The sequence below is a fragment of the Pterocles gutturalis genome, unplaced genomic scaffold (genome assembly GCF_000699245.1).
Source record: "Pterocles gutturalis isolate BGI_N339 unplaced genomic scaffold, ASM69924v1 scaffold13897, whole genome shotgun sequence".
Classification (NCBI taxonomy): domain Eukaryota; kingdom Metazoa; phylum Chordata; class Aves; order Pterocliformes; family Pteroclidae; genus Pterocles; species Pterocles gutturalis.
Genome location: NW_010112974.1, coordinates 12,065 through 37,159, shown reverse-complemented (window position 1 = coordinate 37,159; position 25,095 = coordinate 12,065). Strand labels below are relative to the sequence as shown.

Sequence of the window (25,095 nt, the reverse complement as noted above, 5' to 3'; positions counted from 1 at the left end):
CATTCACTACACACTGATAAGCAACATCTATCTACCCGGAGGTACCTTGGATTATTCTGTTTTAGGTGAGTTTTTAAATCGCATTTTCCCACCAGCGCTCAACTTGTTTTCTGGCTGCATATTTTTCCCATGGTACATTTAAGATGCATCTAGTGTAATTATTATGATGCAAAGCGCAAGCTGATATGAAAAACAGCTTGTAAGTTTTGAATAATTCTGCAGCTATTACATAGGTAGAATGGCTTATTTAACTATGAGCTTTGTCCCATGGCATGGGAACCACTATGGTTTTATAGCCTCTAAGGGTCGTAACGAACACCTTACCAATACAAACAACAGACAGATTTCTAACATAGATCTCAACATTTAACAGAATATCTAGGAGACTGTAATAATTTTCCCGTAACACAGGCCAAATGCACTTCTTAGCTGATGAAAACAATGATTTACTTCCAAGTCTTAAAACCTCTCTCCAAAGGAAGGTTCTCATTTTCCCTGGTAAATTGTCCAAAAGGGCAACAAACACTGTGGGTCTGTAAGGTCAACTCAAATTGAAGGATGCATTGGTAGGTCCAGCTCAAAAGTCACTATGGTCTTGCTGTTCCCTTCCCACCTTAGCTGGGGCTCTGACAGTAGCTGGACAGGTACCTACAAGTGAAGGTCCATCGCTCTTCCCAGCAGTGATGTGTTCTGCCTGTGTGCCCAGCAGGCTCTTGGTCTTGGGTACTGATATTTACCCCACCAAAACACATGGGTGAATAAGAAACTCTGGGCCCAACTGATTTTAAGAGGAAGAAAGCATCTTCAAATTAAAATCTCCTCCTCTTAATTGAGTACTGTCCTATTAAGACTGGAACTGATCCCAGCAACTTCTGCTCTTGAAGCACACCAATAAGTCCCTGCCGCCGTGGTCAGCCAATGTCATTTTCTGCCCCTTTTGACAAAGACATATTGCTGTTCCATGCTAGAGAGCCAGACGGCCATCAATCACCTCCTCAATGGCACTACCTTCCAGCTCCACCTTGCCACGTACGCTCTGCTAATAATTAAATCCCAGCCTGGAACTCGCAGAGCAGCCACTGAGGTCCCCTCTGGAGAACACGCTCTTCAGCCATGCTACCAGGGAGGGAGGTCATTCAGCACCATAAGTGACACCTGTCAAATTGCTGCTGGCTTTTTATTAAGGAGCAGGACTCTGATGTCCGCTCCCCATGACGCATGGTGTTCAGTCTCATTAGGTGTGAGGTGGACTCATTAGGGTGCTGTGGATACTCGTTACAGCAAAGGATGCTCCCTATGGATCTAAAAATCCAACAAACTGAAGTTTGAAACTACAAATCTCAATTACAATTTCTGTTGCAAAACTCCCAGAATATTATTAATTACAGTGTGTATGACAGTCCTCGTTAGGGACCCTAGTCACTGGCCAGGACACTGCTATAAGTCCAACACAAGCATGCAACAACCTTTCCCCAAGGATCGTTCCACCTCCTTAAAGGTCTTTGAGGCAAGACACAAGACCACAAAATGGCTCAAAAGCATGCTTTTGAGTACAAGTACAAGTCAACAAACGCCAACAAACCCCATTTATTTTTAAACCTCCACCTTTCCAAACCAGCAGGTATTCTACTGCCAAGACTTTAAAATCAACTCATTGCAACAGCATAAGGAACGTCACACAAGCCACCTCCCAGATCTGCCAAAAGCCACATGGCCAGCTCTACCAGCAGACCAGAGCGAGATGGTGCTGCCAGGAGGAGCAAGGTGACGAGCAGCTGGAGGGAAGAGCTACAGATGTTTGCAAGGTACCCGCCTCTGCTCTCAGACCGGGCTGACCACTAAAGCAGACATGCCAGGAATCCGTCTGGTTGCATCAGAGTCAACAAAGTGGAACCAATTTGGCTCTTACAGCAATGATATGACACTTTGGCTGCAGCCAAGTGATAAAACATGATCTGAAAGTCTTGAGGGCACTTGCTAACACCCAGAAACACCCACCGGCTAACAGCACGCTGGCTTGGCACTCGGGAAGCTTCCAGCTGTAGCTATTTCCAAGCTGTTGGCTGAGCATGGGCAAGCAAGGGTCTCACATTCTCTTTCTGCAAGATGAGATAACACCACTGCCCCTAGTCTAATGAGGTTTGGGTGAAATGCCATGCAGACAAGGCTGACCCACTTGCAGTTTGGGAAGAAGCTCGTTTGGCGCTTGCCTGTATCTGCAGCACGCAGCAGGGATCGCCCACATTCATGCCAGCCGAGCGGAAAGCTATCTGCATTTCCCAGGTGCAACCTCTGACTTCGGCGACTCAGGGATATCTGTTAACTCCAGGCAGGTGATAACCAGCCAAACACATTTCTTTTGAAAATTCAAGCAGTTGTAGGAAACTGGCAAAAACAGACTGGGACTGCAGAATGCCATTAACCTGGAAACCTACGCTCTGAATAGGCCACTTCTTCAAACATCTCCCACGATAACGCCACAGCCATTTAATGGCATGTCTCCTGGACCGGTAGTGGTTCTTGCAGAATACAATGCATATGTCATCCTGCAGCAGCAGCAGATCTATCCTGTCCCTCTCAGCTGGACCCAGCTGTTGTGGGAAATGAGCTGCCAGGCTTCCATTTCTTTTTTTTTTTTTTTGGCAGAGTTTTGGCCATGCATGACTGTTCTTTAACATATATTTTTGTTGTGGCTCTTCACATTCCCTCTTCAGATTATCAAGTGAAACAAAAATATACAAAGAAGTGACACTGGAAGACTATTTAAGAAAAGGTCTTTTGAAACCATAATAGCTTTTGTGGTTATGCAGCCATGGAAGCAGCTCCAAAATGTTCTGCCCACACTGAAGAGGCCAGATCCCTATCTAGCTCAGAACCGTGGATTCTGCTGCAGTATCAGGCACATCAAATGGAGACACTGAAGCACAGAAAAACACAAGGCCAAAGTCTTTCAGGCATCAGGGCCTCCTCTTCTTTCTACAGCAGCTGAGACTGTTCTCACCCAAAGACGGCCAAGACAGCTCAGGAAATGGAGGACCAACTTGCGCCCCACAAGGCAGCTCTGCACGCTTCTGTCCCATCACCAAGGTGCTCCCTACTCCCTGGTGGCACAGTGAGGATGCCATGAGCAAGGACCCAGCCAGAAGATGTCCTGCACCAGTAAACACAGGATGTGGTAACAGCTAATTCTGTTCGCTCGTCATCTTCAGCTCAGAGCTGCTCATGCCAGGAGCTCGACACAAGCTTTGCATTGGTGTGACTATCTTCTGTTCCACCACATAGCAGAAGGAAGGTTCACACCAGATGGTTTCTACCATTAGAGTTACCGTCACACAGCAATTTCCCTGCTCAGCTCCCGTTTGCAGTAACAGAACCATGACACATTGGCCACTTTTCCTGCCGAGTGCATTAGCAGCCCATGAACCCGCAACGCTCACCTTAACTTCCACGTGTGCCATCAGGACCGCAAAGTTGGTTAGGTGATTGCAGGAGCACGTGGTGTGTGTCTTGTTAGTTGTCAGGAGGCGGCATCCCTGGGTGGACCAATACCCTGTCATTGTACGCTTTGTATAGCTCCAGAATGAACAGTTGGGATTGAAATTTTCTTCTGACTGCTGCAGGGAAGAAATGAATAAATGCAATAAAAATGATAGGGTTTAAGCAATTTCTAAATGCACTTTTTTTTTTTTCCAGAGGCACTTTGTAACTCTCACCCTTTAATTTTAGATAAACAATCAGCAGCGGTTTATACGTCAAGTATTACTTGCCGATACCAGAGAAAGTTAGATTGTTGCTGCTCTTTTTGCTAATGCAAACTTAGTTCTTTGTTCTTGATTAATTTCAGCTATAGACTAAATCCAACTCTTCAAAACCAGATTGCTTCATTTGCATTGCAGAGCAGAGAAATTAATTGCTTTAAGCAATCAACTTTTGCAATGACTGTGCTTGGCTAACAGGAGGACTAGCTGTCCTCTTTCACTGTAATTCCACTTTCCTCTAATATCTCCTGCCACCATGATAAAATAATATTACGGTCTATTCTAATATATTGTTAGTTTTTAATTACAGAATGATGCGTGTCAGCAACGGAGCAATGGGCGTCAGCTCAAAGGAGACTCTCTCTTTACTTTTATGAATGCAGCGCAAAAGAGACATTCTCCATAAATAACACAAAGTGCAAAGGAACAAATGTATAATTCAAAATCTAATCAAGGACTGCTGGGGGCCTCGCATCAGCCAACTTTTGCATCACTTTGTTTTAGAAACTGAAAGAAAAAAAAACAACCACACTTTTTGAACTCACTCACCTTGATGTGCTTGACGGTAAACACCACAGGATCAGCTAGGTAAACCTTATTGCTGAACTCTTTGTTTATTGCTGCCGTGATGACGGGGGAGTTGACAATGACAGAGTGATTAGTCGACATTGCTTCTGTTCCCAACTTCATGCTGGCATTCTCCGTGGAGAGATAGGTGCCCAGGTTGTTGTACAGCACAAAAGCCACCCTGATTTCACCTAAAAGAGCAGTATAAGGTTAGATACCCAGGTCAGCGCACCGGGTTTTGTTTTAGATGACAAATCTCTTCTCTGAACCAACTTTAAAACTTCTCTGAGAAAATGTGAAAGGACCAAGATGTAGCACATGAAAACTCACCTCCTCCTGCCAATCCCAAGAAGCAGTCCAAGGATGAGAAGGGCAGAGCTGCCTCTCCAAAAAAAACTTTTATAAGCAAACAGATCAGAGGAAGGCAGACAGAGAAGGTGGGCTTATTTTTGGCATCAGTGGGTGTAACTGACTCCAGAGAGAAGAGGCCAGGTGGCCCATTTCCCACTTGACATAACACTTTATTCTCTGGGCTATGCTTGGGAAATATGTTTCCCTCTGGCCTGTCACACAGATGCAGTGTAAAACTACAATTTAGTCCAGTGCAAACTCCACAAATAAATTGAGACCACCTCAGAAAAGTGTGGGGAGAAATCTGTTAGAGGGAATCCCAAACTTTCCAACCCAATTCCCATCTCAAATGAAGGGCAAACCAGAAATTGCAGATATTACATTAAAAATATATATTTCTTTTCTTAATTTGCCAGTCAGATATCCCCTCTTCCACACAAAAAAACCCCACCATTAGGGAGCCTGCAGAAAAACCTGGGCTACCAGCCAACTGTTTTTTAACTGAAACCATCCAGTTTGCCTTCTGTTTTGCACATTATTTCACAGGCTATAAATAAGAATTGCATGTGATTAGTTTTCCTTTATATATACTAGTTGTGGGGAGGTATTTTTTTTTGTTTCTATAGGAATCACCCCAGCTTCTACAGAAGGTGAAGCACTGACAACTCCAAAGGAACCTCCCTGTATCAGGAGGTTCATAAGCTTCAGAGAGAAAGGCAAGGAGGATTTAGACTCATAATAGTTAATCAACATTTTCTGCCATGCTGGCTCATAATTAATATTTTCTCCTATTGTTTCTTCCTCCTCCCTTTTCAGATATTTGTACAGTGCCTCACTGTGAAGCAGTACTCAAACAAATGTCTTATCCCATCTGAAGCCTCCTACTGCAGACAACAGCAGCGAAAAGCACTTCTCTGGGCTCAGCGCTGTGCCCCAACAGCTACGTCACTTAGGGATGTGATGCACTTTTACCAGCACTTAATACTTTTGAAGGCTGTGAGTCACTTTGCAATATAAGACATTCCCCATCAGCCAACTTAGCCTCAAGTCAAGGGCATGAGTGACTGATGCTACCATTAATTCAAATATTAGCATAGCAATTAATACCAGACTTACAGCTGCTTAAACACAAAACAATGCCTAAAGCATAACTGATTCCCAAGGCTGGTGTGGCTGGAGGTGCTGGACCTACCATTTCGACCATTTTGCTTCAAGGTATTTGCCGACAGCTGAATGGCGCTCCCATGGCCCATGTTCTGGGGAAACTTCAGGTCTTCCAAATTCCCATCTGTGCTCAGTCTAGCAACTTCCAGCTCTGTTTGCAAGAGAGATCGACACTAAGAAAAATCTCTACTGAAATAATCTTTGACATGACACTTCAAAACTACAAAATGGTGATCCAGACCAGCTGAGCACAGAGGAATCAACTTACTATGCTTCATGCTAGACTCTGTTTGGTCTCATTTCTTTTTAAATCTTTGCCCTGAAGAAGTTTGAAATTTAATTAAAAAAAAAAAAAAAGCAAATAAATTCTACCCTCTGTGGAAGACAAAAGACAACCAGTTCTTGTAAACAAGAACCTCAGGATATTAAGGACAATGGTTAAAATGAAAACCTGAAAATGCTAGTTCTTTGCCACTGGCGATTGGTACTTTCTGTAAATGTTATCGGTGCTTGGGATCTGTATTAATAGAAATAGAAAGAAGAGTTGTTCTCATTTTACATATGCACAGCGGGAGTGCTGGTGCTTTCCCTCATGCTTTTTTTTTTAATTAAAATCAACAATCAGCCAAATAAAGACACAAATTTGTATGAAATGAAACACAATTGCATTACGATGAACAATCTCCCTGTGAAGCAGTGCTCTCATTGCTCGAGCACAGATTTCACCCTCCAAGCCAGGAGCAATAAAGGCAGGTTAGGTGCTCATCTTCTGTGGGATTTCAAGTGTAGGGAGCTGCGTTATTCCTTTAGGCTCTTTTGGGAAGATTTTTAAGTTGTTCAGACAAAGGGCCAAGATATATCTAACAAATTTCTCTCCAGCTAATCTAGGGGCCAAGACTAAAGGCAGGTTTCCTAGCCTTTCCTCTCCCCCTGGCTGCTTCTGGTATTGATGGGATCTGTCCCTTACGGATGTTGTCAGTGTTTTCCCGGACAATGTCCGTCTTCAGCAGGTTATCAGCCAGCACGAAGGCACTGTCCTCCACAGTGTCCAGTAACTTGGTGGCCGCACGCTGCTGCTCGCTCGCGTTCAGGTCCCTCCATGCGTTCAACGCCTGCGGCTGCAGGAGGTTGTTCACCGTCTCCACCATGGCCTGCAAGGGAGAGGGATGGAGTGAGAAAGGGCTCTTGGCCAGCCTAAAACACCATTGAGACCTGTAACATACTCTCAGTCCCCTCCTCCACACACATCAGTTCACAGGGACCGGACAGCATCTCATTTCCCACCCATTGGGGCAGCCTCCAATTGAGCTGGGCATCATTTATCCCATCGGATAGGAGAGGGAGGAAATGTTGATTTTGTTCTCAATGCAGGCTGGGAATAATGCTTTTCTGCTTCCATGATTAGTAGCTCAGGGTTTGGAGTAAGAAGGAATTAGGGGTTTGAGGGTGCAGAGGGGAGATGAGGAAATCATTAAGGAAATGCAGGAAAATAGATCTCTAAACCCATCTGTGAAGCAGGTTGCTGCTACCTGCAACACCAGAATTCAGGAGTAGGGCTGGGGCATCCAAGGAATTTTGTATTTAGTATCTGCAAGGGCTACCCGCTCCTTAGAGCATTTCATATTTCATAGAACGTTTCTCACCCCATAACCTCTGGCAGGCAGTCATGAAGACACAGAGATAGCTGAGTTACACCGCTTCATCCAGAGAAGCAGCAGGTACCCATAGAGATTTACATAAGATGCTAAATTTCAAATCTCTCCAGTCAGGAAGGAGTCAACCCGGTGGTAACAAATCCAGTCCCTCCTGCGGTGCACCTTTTGCCCTGGGCTGCCACTCACAAAAAGAACCTCCCAGAGGTTAATCTGGATGCGCATCCAGGATCACACACAACCACGCTGGCCTCAGGATTGCTAAATTATAGCAGTAGAGCCCACCCAACCCGAAGGCTTTGCTCAGCCTAAAACCCCTGCTTAGTTACTAACCAGAGCTGACTCAGCTACCTTCCAGCTAACATTACCAGGCAAGCCTGCCTCACAAAAAACCACCTTCACTGCCAGCTAGTGCTGACTGCAGAAACCAACCTTCCCTTTGAGATAAAGTTGCCATTCTTAATAGTTTTCTGTATGCTGGACATGTAGGCATCAAACCCACACCTCTCTTCTCCATGGCAAAGACAGTCCCGTGGGATTTCAACATGTTGCAACCCTAAGGATGCCCTACGGGCTCACTTTCATGGAAATAATTCAGTATTTACACCTGACAGTGTTTTGAAACCCACCTGTGCAACATGACCTGTGAAAAGAAGCCATGGCATGGTCCATTCTCCAGCAGAGCCCTCAGGAGGTGTGTTACAACGGCAACACATGGCACAGCGTGCAGGACATCCTGGCTCACACACCAGCTGTGACCAGATACGAATGTGCAACAGGAGAATACAACCACATAAAACCAGAATTTGATTTTATTGCTATATCCAGGTGACCTTCAAAAAATTTCAATTACAGCAAGGTTCAAGGAGAGGCAAAGACAGCTAGACCTGCCACTGCTGGTGCTTTTAATCCCAGCAAAGATGCTTCACCAAGACACTGCCATGTGCATCTTCCTCCTAAGTGTCCTTCAGGTTAGAAGGTTTCTCCTACTACCACGGTTCCTACCAGAAGACTGAGTCAGATTTGGGTTCCTCTGCCAGTACAAAACTCCTACTCTTCAACCTACATTTATTCACAATGAATTAACTCATCCGTTCTTGTGCCAAATCTCTGTAGCTTAAACAGATCTTCCCCTCCCTGGCAGTCCCTTGATTATTAAACATTTCTCCTGAGCCTCATAGCTTGGTTTCCCAAAGTATGGAGTAACCCATGCTTCAACCACTGAAGCAAACTGAAATGGCTGAAAATCTTCTTTTCTAGTGCTCCTGCAAAAATCTTTTGCTGTCAAGCCTTTATGATCCAGCACTGGAATCCCCTTCTCATTTGCTGTTAAGTGGAAACTTATTAACCATAAAGCAATTTCTTAAAGTGATAATTAAACTGATTTTCCTCAATAGTCGAAAAATAATCTTAACATATTTAGTACATGCACACAAAAAGCTGGTTAACTTTAAAAGTCAAGAAGAAATACTAAAAATCTGTAGCATTTAAGTGTGGATTTTTGGTGTGTTTTAAAATCTGGAAGCCTGATCTCTGTAGCTTTTAATAAAATTCTATAGTTTACTCTGGTAGCTTATCTCTTTACAGGCAAAAAGGAGGTGTTATTCTTTTCCAGTGACCAAAATGCTTGACTATTTTGCTGTGCAGGTTCCACACAACATGGTGTTTTCTTGCAAAGATCTTTTACTCATGAAAAGCAGAAAATGAGCATTTTTTTTTCTCCCCATTGAAATGTTATCACAGACCACAATTTCGCTTTACTTGCATTTAGCTCAGCTGCTAATGGTGTCTTTAAGTCTCTGCTAAAACAACATGCTGGATACTTTCATCCATATCTGAATGGTGGAAAGAGTCTTTGCAACAGATCCATCTCCTGGCTCTGGATGGCAAGGTAACGCCTATTTGTCAAAACATGAAACAGATGCCGAAGTATTTGTGTTATGTTGAAACATCTGCTGCAAAGATTTTTTCCCTAGAAGAATTATTTTATCTATTTTTTAAAAAAATGTGTGCGTATGTCTGCACACAAAGTTTGAGAGAAAACACCAATTAGTCCTAGCATGTCGCCTCCTGCACAACATGTATTCCCCACCCAATGGACATGATGTCGGTGAGCATCCTCTTGAAGTTGACCAACATGAAACCAGCCACCCGCATGTCACCTCCAGAGAGATTTCCAAGGACGTTGGGCCAGGTCCTTAGCACAGATATGAGCAAAGCTGGTAGATTGTCTTCATTGGCATTACATCCGAGATTAATTTAGCCCATAGCTTTTCCCAGAGGGTCACTCCCCTCACCTGCCTCAGTGCATTAATCAAGTGTTCCCCGCATTATATTTCTGAGTGCGGCACTTCATTACGGCTGAGTGCTGCGGGCTGAAGCCAAGGAGATGAGGTGCTAATGAAATGTTTGCATTTTGGACAGGAGCTGAGGTAGGTGTTTAAATGAAACAAAACAGCTGTTAAAGCAATGGTGTCTCTTGAGACAGAGATGTCAACTGGGAAAAGTTGGGCAGGGGAGTGGGAACTGTGGGAAGACGTGCATGGGACAAGGACTAGCCTGTGTCTTTGCATTTAAGCTAAGCTGTCATGGTTTAGGTGAGTTTGGCACCTGCTCCAATGACTTTGTGGTCTGATGAAGCTCCAGCATTGAAGAAGCAGCAGTGTCAAGCTCCCAGCAAAGCTTTTTGGTGACCAGTAGAAGGAAGGTTAGTCCTGATGCAGGACCTTTGAAATGAAGAAGGCATGAGATAGATGTTCTTGGGAGCTGATGGCGTGATAGATTTTACCCTAGACCCCTGGTGATCCTGATAGCGCTAGGGACCTTCAGAGGGAGCTAGGAAAGTCCTGACCTAGTTTCATCCCATTTCAGTTCAAGAATTTAGAATGCAGTGAAGACGGGAGCCCAGATGCGCTCCAGTTTCTCTCCCCACTGAAAGTAGAAGGAATTTTAGCAAGTATCATGCCCATTTAGGTGCCCAAACACATGTGAGATTAATCCTATCCCTGAAGGACCCAACATATATCAAAGGGTTCTGCATGACTAGCACACTGAAGACCCTGTCCTTGCTTCCCAAGCTAAAGGACTTCCCCTGCTGTGGCTTTCTTTTCCCCTGCCTGGTCCCTCTTCCGAATGTAGCTCAACTGGGCAACCAATTTCCAAAGTACCCTTGTGAGCCTCATGCAAAATAAAAAAGTGGGGGTTGGAGCCCCAACATATCTTGTGTCACCCACAGCATGGCACCAAACCAGTGCCATGGTTGCTGGGGCTTAATGGACAGCACAAGCACACATATGCCCAGGGGGAAGGACAAACGTAACTCAAATGACACAAAGCGAAAACTTTCACAAGGCATAGGAAAATGAGGGAAGAAGGGCACGGCAGAAGGGAGCCAAGAAGGAAGCCACTCGTTTTTCTGTCCTGAGATATGTAGGTGTAGCTGTATGCTGCCCATGACGTCAGGGTACCCATCTATGCAAAGTCAGACCCCCTAAACACAAGCAACCATCCAGGGTCAGATGAAAGGTCCTCTGAGACCAATATTCTGTCTCCAGCAGTGGCTACAATTGGGCATCGAGAGAAGAGCAAGAACATGCCAAGCATAGAAGACAAATCCCGTGATGGTGATCCCTTTCATTATGCGGTTATATAGCACCACAGAGTGTACACTCAATATAAATAAGTGTTAATAAATTGCAGAGGGAGAACTTTTTCCCAAATAAGGGCATATGCTCATGGTTTCTTGATTTTGTCCTGAGGTTACAAAACAGAAACAAAATGTAAACCTTCCTTTTCAGACACTTACAAATTGGTATTAAAAGATGTATTGTCAAAATGCAACTAATTACAAGTCTTACAGTAATTAAACATTACTAAAAGGCTGATTGCACATATCCCATCGATTTCCTTTGTGACAGCTGCTTCTTTCCACAAAACTGAATTTTGCTTTTTTATTTATTTTTATCTTCTTCCCCTCTAGAAATGCCGGGTGAGAATATCTGGCTATGTGACACAGAGTTTAAACCTAGGAGGAAGTATATATCCAGTGACACCACACCCATTTATTTCTCTCTCACCATACCCACACCCAAGGCATTGCTCATTGACAAAAGCAAATTTTGTAACCTAAAATCTGTCTTTAATTGGGAATCAACACCTGAAATCATGGAGAGATGTTAGATCTACTCATCTCATTGCCAAATTTGGGACCAGACTGTTGGTCTTAAGTACAGCAACCCTCACCTTAGAAAACCTGCAGCTCTCCTGGAGTTAGGACCTCTCTAAACTTTTATCGTTCATTTTCGCCTGTTGTTGAGCAGCTGATAGAAGAACAAAAACCCCAGAGAACTTATGATTGAAGCACATTTTCAAGGGTGCCTGAGAAAATATTGCTTCATGGCAAGTGAATACCAGTAGACATTACAGGGAATACTGGTTGAGCCCCTGTGCTGAGTCATTTTCAAATATGCAGCTTATCCTTCCTTACAAAAGAGGACTTCCTTAAGAGGAACCAGAACACACTGTATACGTTATTTTGCATGGAACCTATGTCAAGATCTTACCTCTGGTAGCAGCTCTGGGTGAAGAAGAACAGTGGCACAAGGGCATTAAAGCACCACTTTAGACATCTCTAATTAAAATATCTGCATTTTATAACTTTAAAAATCTTGTTTCATACTGGTAACACTTGTCTTCCTTGATCTCACAGGAATATTTGATGAACGGACTTTCAAAAATTAGTAGTTAGAGATCATAGAGTGCAATCACATAGACACAGCCTCAGGCTGTGCTTGTGGTCTGAGGTCCTGGTCCTGCCTGAGGTCTCCAGGTGCTACTCCAAAACAAGTGCATCATCATTGTTATCTGAAGCATGTAAAACCGTTATTAGTCCACTTCTTAATAGCAGCTTGAAGCTTTATGGCAAATCAGCAGAGAAAAAAGGCACAAAGCCACTTGCAGGTCCACAGTGCACAGTGAAAATGAAAAACCCTTTAGAGAGTAGATGCACTGAAATGTGGATATGGTTCAACAATCATGTTATGCTCTTTTCTCCTTTGTCCTAGCAGTGATACTTTAAAAAAGCCTACCTGATTCCTTGCTCAAGAACAGTTGGGTTTTCTCTGTATTCCTATGGAACAGCCAATGCTAAAACAAACCCTTTTCTTAAGCTACCAACATTTGCAAGCCTCCAAACTTATCAAGTTAAAAGCACAATCAATGCCACTGGTGGCAAGTTCTGCTGGAAATTGTACGATTCTTGCCTCTGGTCGGAAAAAAACACCAGTGCAAGAGGAACTCTCATTAACTCTGAATGTACCTGGTGCAGCCAGAACAGGTCCTTTGAAGAAGAGGACTGGCGTGAAAGTATGGATCTGGGCATGGAGCTGCTTCTGGCAAGGGTATTGCATTGAAAGGGATCAGCTCAGGAAATGAGATGTCTTTTTAGCGTGGCAAATGAACGGTACCCCGATCCCACTACACAGGGGTCATCAATCAGACTGGAACAGTCATCTGCTCTGTGGGACTTCAGATCAAAAATAGAGGCACACGTCATTTCTTCAGCTTCCTCAACGAGGAAAATATAATTTTGGCTAAATGATGGCATTAAATCCTGCTTCTTAGCTGAGAAGTGCCTTTGAATCTGTCTGACAAGGCTCTTCACCCTCGGATGGTTTTTCACCTTGTCAGTTATTCTTTTAATTCCAGACTAAAATTTGTCTCTGGCCAAAGCATAAGTAAGCACACTGGAGATGATTTCTTACAGGGAAGCCCAGCCACTGTCTAAGGCTTTTTACAAAGCAATGAGGTAATCTCAAACCACCTATAATATTCACCAAAATGGACAAACATCTTTAGATTGAAACGAGCTAAACTGCAATGAGGGGTTAAAAATTAATAAATCATTAGAATACGTACTGCTCATCTCCGCTTCTGCCTTCAAAAGTCATCCAGAAGCACCAGCCCATGTCTGATGGTGTGGGTTTTGGTGAGCCAAATGGCACCATTACTACTTATGGCAAAGGGAGATCTTCCCTTGTAGAAGAGTTTTTAAATTTGTTCCATAGATTGAGAGCACAGGCTCTCAAGAATGAGCGTGCAACCTTCTCTTTTCAACTCTACAGCAAATGGTTCTGCTGTGGCTACAGGAACTGTACCGACTCTGCAACGGCCTGAATTTCAGTGATGCTGAGAACTCTCTGCAGTGAGAATAAAGGCACTGACCTTTATTAAAATTAGGCCATCTACAAAATGCTTAACTGGGGAATTAATGGTCTTGCAGTAGGCATGTGAGGTTCGCAATCTTGGCCTTGAACTACCAATAATCTCCTAATGGGAGCACACAAAAAAATAGGAGATCTGAGAAATAAAAGAAGGTTACAAATTACAGGTTATGGTTTTGCTTTGCTTAGTGTTCGAGGAAGAATATTTTAAGGTCAGAAGGCATCTGTAGGACTGAAATAAAAGGAATTGATTGGGAAGAAGGAAATAACATACGATCTATTTCATCTAATGAGATCTTCCCCACAGAATAAGCTGAGAACTGCATTTATGAATCATCTGTATTTGCTGCCCTACTGTTCAGGATTTGAGACTACACAAGCAACTGCTAGAATAATTACACATGGGAAGTGAGCAAAGCTGGAGCAAGAAAGGAAAATGGCTTGCAAACGAGAAATGCTGCTTTGAGAAAGCATCCAGAGCCTGCAAGGGAACTCCTAGGGAGCCCAAGAGACTCAGCCTTCCTTCCAATGCTCCAAATCAAAGGGACATCTCCCACCAGCCTCCATGGAAATTTATACTGAGACTTTTGCCTGTGCCATCGGATTTAAGGACTGACTTAGCCTAAAGCAGAGAGCAAGCATGTAGTAACACAGAAAACACTAGATTTTCTTTTTATTTTTTTTTTTTTTTCAGTTTTCCTATGTTAACATGTGGCCACATTACCAAAGGCGAAGCTCAATTGTAGGTAGAGAAATATTTATAGGAAGAATTCTGGAGTCTGGTGACAAACCCAAGGCTGCTGCTTTGATCCTCCTCTCCCCTAACAACGGGCATACCGCGGCAGAAACACGCAGGGTGGGGATTTCTAGTTTGGCTCTTGCTGACACAAATCAAGTGCAGGTTTCTCAAGCTGTGAAGTATATTAAGTTCACAGAGTTTTAACAAAGGGCTGCGAAACCACTGAACCCCGCTGCGAGTCACACTTCTTTCAGATGCCCTTTTAATTATATTAAATGAAAGTCTGGGGCACTTTGATGTTGATAGGCAAACATCTCGATCTCTTGAAAAAAGCTGCTAAAAGTCCTCCCTGTAGCTACAGTTAATATACAACATCGTATGCACACTGCTAGCCAATTTATTCCAGCCTCTTTAACAACGCCACCTCGCCTGACAGCCTGCGCAGAATAGCATCAGGCATCGAGCAACGCGCAAATCATTAGAGGACCCTGAAAGTTGCTTGACACGCACCGCGGAGCTCTTTGTCATGCAGCCAATTAAGTGACCAAACAAGGAACTCGAAAATCCTCATTAATTTGCCCCTTTCTATATAAATGGAGGTTAGAGGCTTTCTTGTCACAGGCACAAGAACACAAGTAAACGCGGCATAATTCAATTTACGCTCCCCTCTCAGAGCTACAAGTTTCTTGCGTTTACTCCTCATGGATGTTGGGACCAGCCATGCAAGCAAGCAAGAAGTGGGACAAACAGAATTAATCCACTTTAAATATTACTGGCTAAGTCCCAGATGCACCTTTTATCTGCTGAGAGCTACTAGGTTGGAAAAAAAAAAAAACCCACAAAAAAAATCCCCAAGTCTCTTCTTCTACTCAGCTCTAAACTTAATGCCTTGAATCCTCTGAGGAAAGCCTTTCATTTTTTTTTTGCTTAGTACAGCAATTCGAACAGCCCGTGTTACAAGCATGAAGCGTTCAGAAAACTTCCAGGGGCACCAGAAGGACAACTCTTGACTGCAACCACCCGCTGCTGTCTGCTCCCTGTAATGCGCACCAAGTTCTCGTGATCTTCATGCAGTGGGTGATACCTCCATAATCTTCATCATTTACTTCACAGGCAAACCCAGAATTACAAAACAGGGCGAACTGATTTCGAGGGCAGCCTGCAGGACGGCAGGAACCAGAGCAGCAAACACCATCACACCAGGAAAACACGGCAAAAGCAATGCTCTGCTGCTTCCTTCCTCCTCTCCCGCCAAACTGCCGCTCAGGGTAGCTGTTGTATTCACCAGCCTCCAGCTTTGAAGGAACCGAGACTAACTTTAAAATAATAAATTAAAAAAAAAAAAAAAAAAAAGAATGGGAACCCCCAGGAAGGTTTTGTCTTCTGCAGTCTGCATCCCAAAGGCAGTGTGCAATTTCACATGGGAAGAGGCTGCTGGCTGGCACCGCAGGGAAAGACATTGGCCTCATGATGCCCCCAAAATCCAAGCGAAGCAAAGAGCTGAGCTCAGACTTTGTAATCAGGGGCACATATGTGATAAAAGGACTCCACAGGTCCGGATGCAATATGAGGCTTTATTAAAGCTTGTGTTTCCAGCTGCTAAATCTTATAGTAAAATTATAAATTCTTTTCCCCTTGTTTAATTTTTTCCATGTTAATATTACTTACTGCTATATCTGACTACTCAGCCTTTTTTTTTTTTTTTTTTTCCTCTACTCCCCCGCCTTGACTCCCAGAGGCCAGGGGAAGTATACCCATCGCATTTGCAGTTGGGGAGTGACAAACAGTGAGTGTGTGCCACTTGCTGAATGGCATGGAAGAAATCTATGACACAAAACCCAGTTTTACAGCTCCCAAAAGACAAACATTTCATGTTTGCTACAACTCCAGTGCTTCACTTTAAGGAGAAACGCCTTCAGAAAATGAACAAATATCAGTGTTGAAAAAGTTACAGAAAATTCTTACCGGCTTACGTCACACCCCAGTCACCAAATGAAGCTACACTAATCAAATGCGTCACCCACCGTGACTCATTCTCCTGCATGATGACTTTTCCATCCCTTTCCCAAAATAGAGTGCAAGAACAGTGCACCGCAGAAAGGTGGGCATGGGTGATGTAAATCTCTGCTCTCCAAAAAGCCAGGCACCTGGTCCAAGCTCTCCTTAGCCAACAGAAGCACCACTCCAAGACCACTCACTCTGTCCACCTTGGATGTCCACCTGGGTCAGCTCAGCCTATCTAGTTGACTCTAAGTATTGTGAATTAAAGACTGTGTGGTAGTTGCTTAAATACCAACGTGACTGATAAATTCCCCAATAATTGTCTGGTCAGTATATTAATATATATTTATATCTTTACTTGTTGGGTTGGTTCTTGTTGGATTTTTGAGACAAGAAAGATCATTTACCACATTCGCAACTAAAGAAGCAGCATTTGTAACCTATCTCCAGTAAATAAAATCCCTAAGCTTTTAACTCAACAAATATTGTGACACTACACAAATTAAAACAATATTTGTTTTAATCATAAAGTTACCCAGAGAGATGAGATGATAATCTGATAGGGCATTCCCACAGCCTCATCTTTGAATAACTTATAAAATTTCCAGATCCGTTTTCCATATTTATTTATATTATTCATTAATTTTGGGCTCTAGAGGACTTTATATCCCAATTGCTACAGGGGGTCTGTCATGACTACTTATGTTTCTCAGCCCAAAGAAACCACTAAGACTGATATTAGCAATTATCACCTTTTCAGGTCACCCTTCTCCTCCCCTAAATCCACCTTTACTCAGTTCCACTTTTGATTTTTATAATTGCTGGACATCTCTCACATAAACTTTGTACCACACCTTCCTTTGTCTAATGAGTCTGAAGGTACCCTTCCAGCCCTGTGTGCCGAATGCAGCCACGGATGCTCTTCCTGATAATGGGATCAGCACAAGGAGATCATGTCAGCAAGGTTGAAAACTCTATTTTCTCCGCCATCAGTGGGGTATTTCCCAACTATTTCCCATCTCCTGTTGACTTCACAAGGTCCAGCATTTCACCAGTTAAGATTTCCTGAAAAATCTGCTAAATTGCCTTAGCCAGACCAGACATTTCCCTGCCTGGTAAAGGATAAGTAGCCTGAAACAGGAATATCCAGAGTCTCATTTAACTGCTATTACAGACAAACTCTCCCTCACAAGATTTTTTTATGACTTTAGCTACATTATTTTCCAAATGGGAGCATACTGTATGAAAATATGTCTAGATGCATTATTTTACCTCCATGTAATACAAAGCAGAGCTAGAAAGGTTGTTAGGTCATCTAATTCATTCTTCAAGTCCTTCGTTACAGGACTGTTCTCCTCAATATATTTACCAGCTTTGTCCATATTTATACTAAACAGTTCAGGCAATGAGCTTTATCAGTTTTTGTCTGCTGAAGAGGTAGACGCACGATTAACGTTTCAACACACAAGCTGCCTTTCCAAGCGAAAGGGAAGAAGTCCTTCAAATTAAGGGTAAGCTGAAGTCCGTGCAGAATATTCAGGCTTTATTCTATCAATGCCAAGCTTGCTGTACAATATATTAAATCCATTATTCACTACTGTTTGAAAGAAGACAAAAAGACCAGGAGCATGCATTGACTCTGTAGAGTGTGCCCATGCAGCCAGTGGAAAGGACAACCATGGGTAAGGCAGCACCCCAGGTCCCCAGCAGGGTTGTGAGGTCCGTGGTCCAACCAGCCTCACCATGTTTCCAGTGATACCAGGAGACAAGATAGCTAGCTTGGGAGTGAGCTCTGCAGCGTAAACTTTCCTAAATTCCTTTAAAAATGCTAGTTCCTTCCTCTGGAATCTTAAGGGATGTGTAACTCCATAACTCATCTTTATCCATTCATCTATACGGAAAGGAGAAGGTGACTTCTTCTCATGACCATATCCAAAGGGAAGAGCCTACCAGCACAGAGGGGTACCATCTAATCCCACACACTAAATGAAATATGCGCTCACAAAATAAAAGTCAATACCAACCGCAGGCAGCTGGATTTTGCAGGAAAATTCAGGTATAGACAGCCCTCTCCAGAAACATGGGGGTCATTTTTACACCTCTGCATGTTATACGTATACATATAAATAAGGACCAACCATCTATAAGTACAACATCAACGTTCATAAGCACAAGACAGAAAACAGAAGGTAAAACATTCACATTTCTCAAAGCAGCATTAACTCACCCATAGCATACAAACAGCTTCATATAAAAGTCACTGGAGCAAATGCTATAAGGTAAGGTGACAGGATAAATAACATCGCCTGAGGCCCCACTCTTGAAAAGCCTACAAGCAGCTCTTTCCAAAACAGTGGGGCTTGACTTTGTTCATGTAAAACACACTGTAAGCCTACAAAAATTGGGCTGCAGTTGGGTGAACTTTATGGGACGTTCTGTTCCATATCCTACATTTAGTTTGCAGCACTCTCTTCCTTCCTGCATCCCTCCGCAAGGACACTCTGCACTTCATTACCATCCTCCCTCCTCCCTCACTAGGAGTGCTGCCATTTCCAACTGTTTCTAAATTTGCAAGGGTAAGAGGAGAAGAAGGAAAACTAAGGAAATGCAGGTGGCAATTAAACAAGTGACACACCATAAGCGAAACCCATCTGGCCTGGAGACACCTTTGTGAGCAGATCTCACGTAGCTTTACCCACGTTTTGGTTCAGAGTTTTTGCCCTAAAACTGGGCAGGTGGTGGGAGATGAAAAATGAGATTATTATCCTGTAACCTTAACCTTTGAACTTGCTGCCACAGAGATGGGAATAATCAGATTATTCACAGAGACAAGACCCACTTCACAGTCATTCAGCCAAACAACTGGACACGTGTATTAAAAACACAAGAAATACCTGGACATAGGCCCTGCAAGAGCGCTCCCTTTTCTGAAGCTGAGTCCATAAAGACAGCAGATTAAAGACGGGATAGAAAAAACAAGTTAGTGACAGAACACGGGGAAAAAAAAAAAAAAAATTGAAGAAAACACCTTATACAAAAAATCCTTAATTCTCTTTTAACCAACTCCTGGAGAACAATGAGACCAAAGGAAGCATGCAAGTTAGGAAGCAGTGGAGGGCTGGATGCCTGGCTCCAAAAATACAGGTTAGTCCTTTCCCAGTGAAGTAAAGCACAGACCGGCAACATTGCGAGAGCAGCTGTTAGATGAGAGGAGACGCTGAAGATAAATGGAGATGCTCAGGAGACAGCATTTTCCTTACAGCTTGGAGGACACACATGATATCTCCATGTCAAACGAGGCTGGAAAGGACAGGGCTGATGGCTATTTACCCGAGAGGAGCGTGGATTCTGCACTCAGACAGCGCTGGTGGCACCTTGAGGTACCACCAAGCTTTGGATGTGCAGGACCAGCGAGCAAACTGTATGCAGGACTGCATCCTGATACAGGATGGACCTGTAGGGACTCATCCCAATATACCTGCTCGGCTCTTTGGCTCAAGGCAAAACCTCTAGCACTACAGCTTCACTGCCGGGAGCTCGCTTAAAGCCCGCTCAGGCACACGTCGAGAGCGGTAACACATCGCACCGCAGGAGAGAGCATTGCCCAGGGCTCCTGGTAGCCTAAAGGGCCATTGAATTCTCTTCCCTTTGGATTCAACTGCTTCTTCAGGAATTAATTTTCCAGTCCTCTCTCATACAGAGTTGTGCTTTCCGTTGTAATTCCTAAATGTGTTCTATGCCAAATAGCTTTTCCGCAAAGAACTCCACCTTTTCCATAGGAGCTACATTTAGTGCTGCACTTTGATATGCCCTGGCGTGCCTCCTGCCTGACAACTGCACTTTGGTGGGTCATGAAATTCAAGCAGGAGCTTATTTACCTCCCCGGGATTTTGCAGACTGCCTGCTGCAGTGAGCTACAGCTCTGCATCGGTGCAACTAAACCCTGCAAATCGGGCTGCTCAGAGCCGCTGGCTTCGCTGGGTTTGTTTTTGCTGATGTGCCTGGGTTGGAAATCACACATCAGTAGAGACTGGGGGTAACTGGTGCTCCCAGCTCACAGCAGTGCAATCCCATTAGTACAGCTCAGAGGCAAATTGATCCCTGAGAGTTTTGAGGCTCTGAAATAAACAAAATACACTCAGGTATCATGCAATGCCTAATTTCAATTTCTAATTCATCAATTTGTACAGGAGAAATCTTCCTCTGGGTAAACTTGGCCAGTACGAAGACTTTACAGAAACAAATGGAGATCAAAGAAAGCCTTGCTGAAAATTACCGAGCTATCCACTTGGGGGTCTTGCCAGTCTGCAATAGAACCATTATTACCTTAATTAAGCCTGATCCAGTGGAAAGCATAAAGCTTTTAGTGACAGGAAAGTGGCTCCTGAAGGATGATGGCTTTTAAAAATTCTGATTATGCCAGTTTATTTCAACTCCTTGTACATCAGGTTGTTAAAAAAAAAAAAAGCATACAAAACAGCACAGGTGATTACTTGCAGATCCCCAAATTCCTTTAATGATTAAAAGAATATTTAATAGCTAGTGCTTACTTTATTCCTTCTTTCTGACTAAACATCTCTAAACAAAAACTCTTTGCAAATGATTTTTTTTTTTTTGAAATACCCTTGATCAGTGAAGGGGAAAATGGAGCAGTAACTCTGCTGCCTTTTGTTTGCCCAATACGATGTCCAAGTTGAATTCATGCATTCTTAAATGAACACAGAGCAGTTGCTCTTCTAAAGAATTAAGTGGGGAATGAGAGCAAGTAAATTACTGAGCCTGTCATTTGGATCACTGACTCGCATCGCTGTTTTGCAGGACTCCACGCAGTCCGGAATATTAATGCGGACTGCAATTGATTTGTATGAGGAGCTGCTTGTGCAAAGCTGACGGTGAGGAAGGGGGAGGAAAAACCTGCAAGGGGTACCCCAGGAGTGACAGCTGAGCCGAGGAGCTCTGCCTCACCCGATCTTCCCCTCCCCTTGATAACTCACACCTTCCTGTGATACAGCCCCATTTCATGTCATCTAGACAAATATTGGAAGGTGGGATAAAAAAAAAGATGAAAAATATGTGCTCGCAAAGCTGAAGCGACAAAATGTTGGGTGTGACTAGGGCGTATTCAGACGAGGAAGCAGATTTCTAACCACGAAACCCGTTAGTAGGTGACATTAATTGCTGGTTTTACCTGATATTGTCAGATATCACCATCATTTCAAAGAACCATGGTATGATTATAACAAATAATGTTATGCTGATGTAACAGTTAATACAATGATTACCCACATTGTTATAAAATAGCTGGAGGCAGCACTAATTAAAAGCATCAGGATAACCTGATTCACAGCACATGCAAAGCACATGAGATGCGGGACTTCAGTTCCCATGCGGCTGTAATCTTAAACAATCCAGAAGCCCTTTGCATTTAAAATAGAATAAGTCCACAACAATAACTTACAAGAAAAAGACAATGTTACTTCTCTTTTACTTCTCTGAAAAGTATTTTTTTTTTTCAGAAGACACACATAAAATTTCTGGCTTAGTTGGGATCATTTATTCCCCCTATAACCTTGGGACCAAGTTCTGTTCTCCCTTACACGGATGCCAGGGCTGTCAGAGCCAGCTACGCAGCTGAGGACAAAATTTGGTGCCTTATTTTAACAGGGTGGCTGATATAACCACATGCTCACAGCCATGGGGTTCAGCTGCTCTTTGTTCTGATGGCCAGGCCCACACAATTCATCATCTGAATCCTGTACAAGTCCTAGCCCACATGTTAATGTGAGATTCAGTGATGAAGGTGGCCTTGGACCAAGGAAACTCTCAAGTTTACATGTATTCTGACAGACTCCGCAGCCAGTATTTCCTCCCATGATTGGCAACTTCCAGCACCTTTAGTTAATTCTGGAAATGACATAAGGACTAATAATCCTTCTGAAACAAGAGGCACAGAAACCACAGCGTCTTCTTCAGGGCTAAGGCACAGATCATCACTAAAAAGGCCCTCTAATACTATACCAACCTGAAAACCTTAAGTGCAAATACGCTGGCATCTTATGTGCCTTTGGTAAATGTATCTCCAGTGTAAATAAATGTCTGCTTTTATTTGTGTATATTCATGCATAAAAGTGCCCGTTTGACCTTCACATCCAGTATCTTGTAATGTTACAAGAAGAAAAAAAACAGAAATCCAGACTCTCTCTGTTTCTTGGTGCTTTAAATATTCAGATTTTCTGGATCATATTGCATGGCATTTCACAGACAGATTCAGCACTGGAAACTCTGGACAAAATTCTGGTCTCAGTCACGCTGGCACATGTCCAAAATAATTTCCATGGCATCACTTGAGTCATTCTCATACTGAGCTATGAGAGCTGAGACCACAATGAAGTACCTGGAGTTCATATATCTACACATCTAGGGGTATACATTTCCCAGCACCAATAATACACTTGGCATTTACAACTGTTTCGTTTCTCAGCAGAATAAAATACACTGTAAACGAAAAACTGCCAGGTACTCTTGTCTACTAAGAAAGAATCACTGCCCTAAAAATGGTAGTCGTTCAGAAAGACATTTCTAACAGCTCTCCAGGGAGAGCCAGTCCTTTGTCAGCCTCCTCTCCCTTCCCAAGCCTCTTTGTTTTTACCTTATTTAAGCTGCGTGCAGCGCTGTCCTTCCCACCTGGAGTCAGGTTTCGGAGCTGTACGTCCAGCAGGTTCACCAGCTGGACCATGGCGGACACGGAGTACGTGATGTCTCCAGCGTACAAGTGGTTTTTCGTGTGCTCCGCGAGCTCCCGGGCGATGTTGGCAGCCATCTCCCCTGACTTCATCTGCAATGAGAAAGCAGGTTGTCCCTGGATGATGGTGTGACGTTACGCCAGTCCCTTCCATCCCCACAGTGTCAACGAGTCAACTCCGTACAAGAAGAAGAAAAGATAAGAAGAAAAGCTCCGAAGAAGGAAATGACAGCAAGGGCTTTCATGATTTGATCATGTACAGTGCTTGAGTATGGTTTAAACTCTAGTGGTCTTGCCACCTAGGGTCACCACGTTGGCTTCAACACAACCACTTCTGCTCCTCCTCTCACGGGACACAGCTGGAATTCAGCAGCAGCTGCTTCTTCGCTCTGCAGCAGATGCGACCAACGATGGCATTGCTTTCCACGGGACACCCATGCTAGGGAGGGCTTCAGCTAGCTTCTCCCATTGCCATATCTACACACACTGAACAAACCAAACCATGTAAATAGTCTCTTCTGTCAAGAAAGAACAGTTTCTCATTCCAGAAGACTATTTCATAGTGAAAAGATTATTTTTGTTACCATTGCTGTGCAAAAAAAAAGTTCCTTTTAAAAGGAACAAATAGATGTCATAATGCAGATGAACAAGAGAAAAAAGTTCACAATCTCCATCGTGTGGATGTAATAATCAGATGCTAATTTGAACACTTAGCTTTTGCATGCAGGAGATATGCTCCTTACCACCCTAGCCACCGCTCTGTAATGAGGCTAGTGATTCTCAGCACATCAAATCATATTAACTCAGGAGCGAAAGGCTTGAGGCTTGAAGCAGAGGTCCGCGGGAAGGGAAAACCAAGTGGGCTGTTTGGCTGAATCTCCTGTTAAAAGACTTTTATTGTCTAGTTGAGTCATAAAACTCAATTGTAAAAAATTGTAAAAATCAATTGTAGCGAAATCCACTGATTAATTATTTGGGAAGCTCTTTCTTCCTTCCTGTGGCTTTTTTCTCTTTCTTGCCCTGTTTTGCTCTCCCCACCTGGTGCCCCTTTCCTCTCCTATGCCATAGAGACTGGGGACAGGGTAGCTGGTCCCATCTCCTTTCTATGGGCAGCCCACTACGAAAATACTATTACAAGTTTCTGGTCTTGTTCCATTTTTTTTTTTTCTTTTGTTATATACCGCTCTGTGATCTGGAATGCATATCTATGGGGAATATGCCAGGCAGAAGGAGAAATTACACAGGACAACATTTAACAAAGCTCCCACTTCTCTGGCAGGCTCAACGACCAACTCTGCTGGGTTCTTCACATGACATTTCCAATTGTTTTATCTCTCGACAGTTAAAAATCAGATATTTCTCTTGTTCCCTCAATTTCTGGTGCTTATTAAAAAAGTGAGATTTCAGGGAAAGATTGCAGGCTGAGCTTCTACCTCTCTGTAAATCAATTAGCTGAGTTATAAATGAATAACTTACTTCCATCAATTTGACAGCAACAGCCCATCTGATTTAATGAAATCTAACTGAAGATGTTCATATGCTCATCCTCAGAGAATTAAAGCACATGATGATATAGATAAGATAAATAAAGGAGATAATGTGCTGTTCTTCCTATTAGAGCAATGATAACACATATTCAAAAATTGAATTATTTCTTCCTTGTTACACACGAGGCTAATGTCATAGAAACCAGATCCCATTCTTCCAGCTGCCTGCTCTCCTAAGCAGCTGAAGAAAGCCACGTGTCAGCTGAATTTTGACCTCTTCCATTGGCACCTGGAACTTTAAAGAATGACTGCATCAAATCCCTTTACATAAAGAAATCAATTTCAACATTTTCCTACATGTCATCACTAGAGCTTAACATATATCACGACACACGGTGTTTCTGTAAGCCTTG

At 43.3% G+C, this 25,095-nt stretch overlaps 1 protein-coding gene across 1 annotated transcript in view; it reads right to left on the bottom strand.

The window, feature by feature from the left end:
- Positions 1 to 3,437: 3,437 nt before the first annotated feature.
- The window catches only part of LOC104462362 (latrophilin-3-like), a gene marked incomplete at its 3' end in the record, with an annotated part of 29,907 nt that continues 8,249 nt past the window's right edge, over positions 3,438 to 25,095 (bottom strand). The window contains exons 4-9 of the mRNA XM_010074278.1: positions 23,103 to 23,288; positions 19,348 to 19,386; positions 6,808 to 6,991; positions 5,869 to 5,991; positions 4,308 to 4,516; positions 3,438 to 3,614 (exon numbers count right to left, since the gene is read on the bottom strand). Of these exons, the coding sequence (XP_010072580.1) occupies positions 3,438 to 3,614; positions 4,308 to 4,516; positions 5,869 to 5,991; positions 6,808 to 6,991; positions 19,348 to 19,386; positions 23,103 to 23,288 (918 nt within the window). The remainder of the gene's footprint in view (positions 3,615 to 4,307; positions 4,517 to 5,868; positions 5,992 to 6,807; positions 6,992 to 19,347; positions 19,387 to 23,102; positions 23,289 to 25,095) is intronic.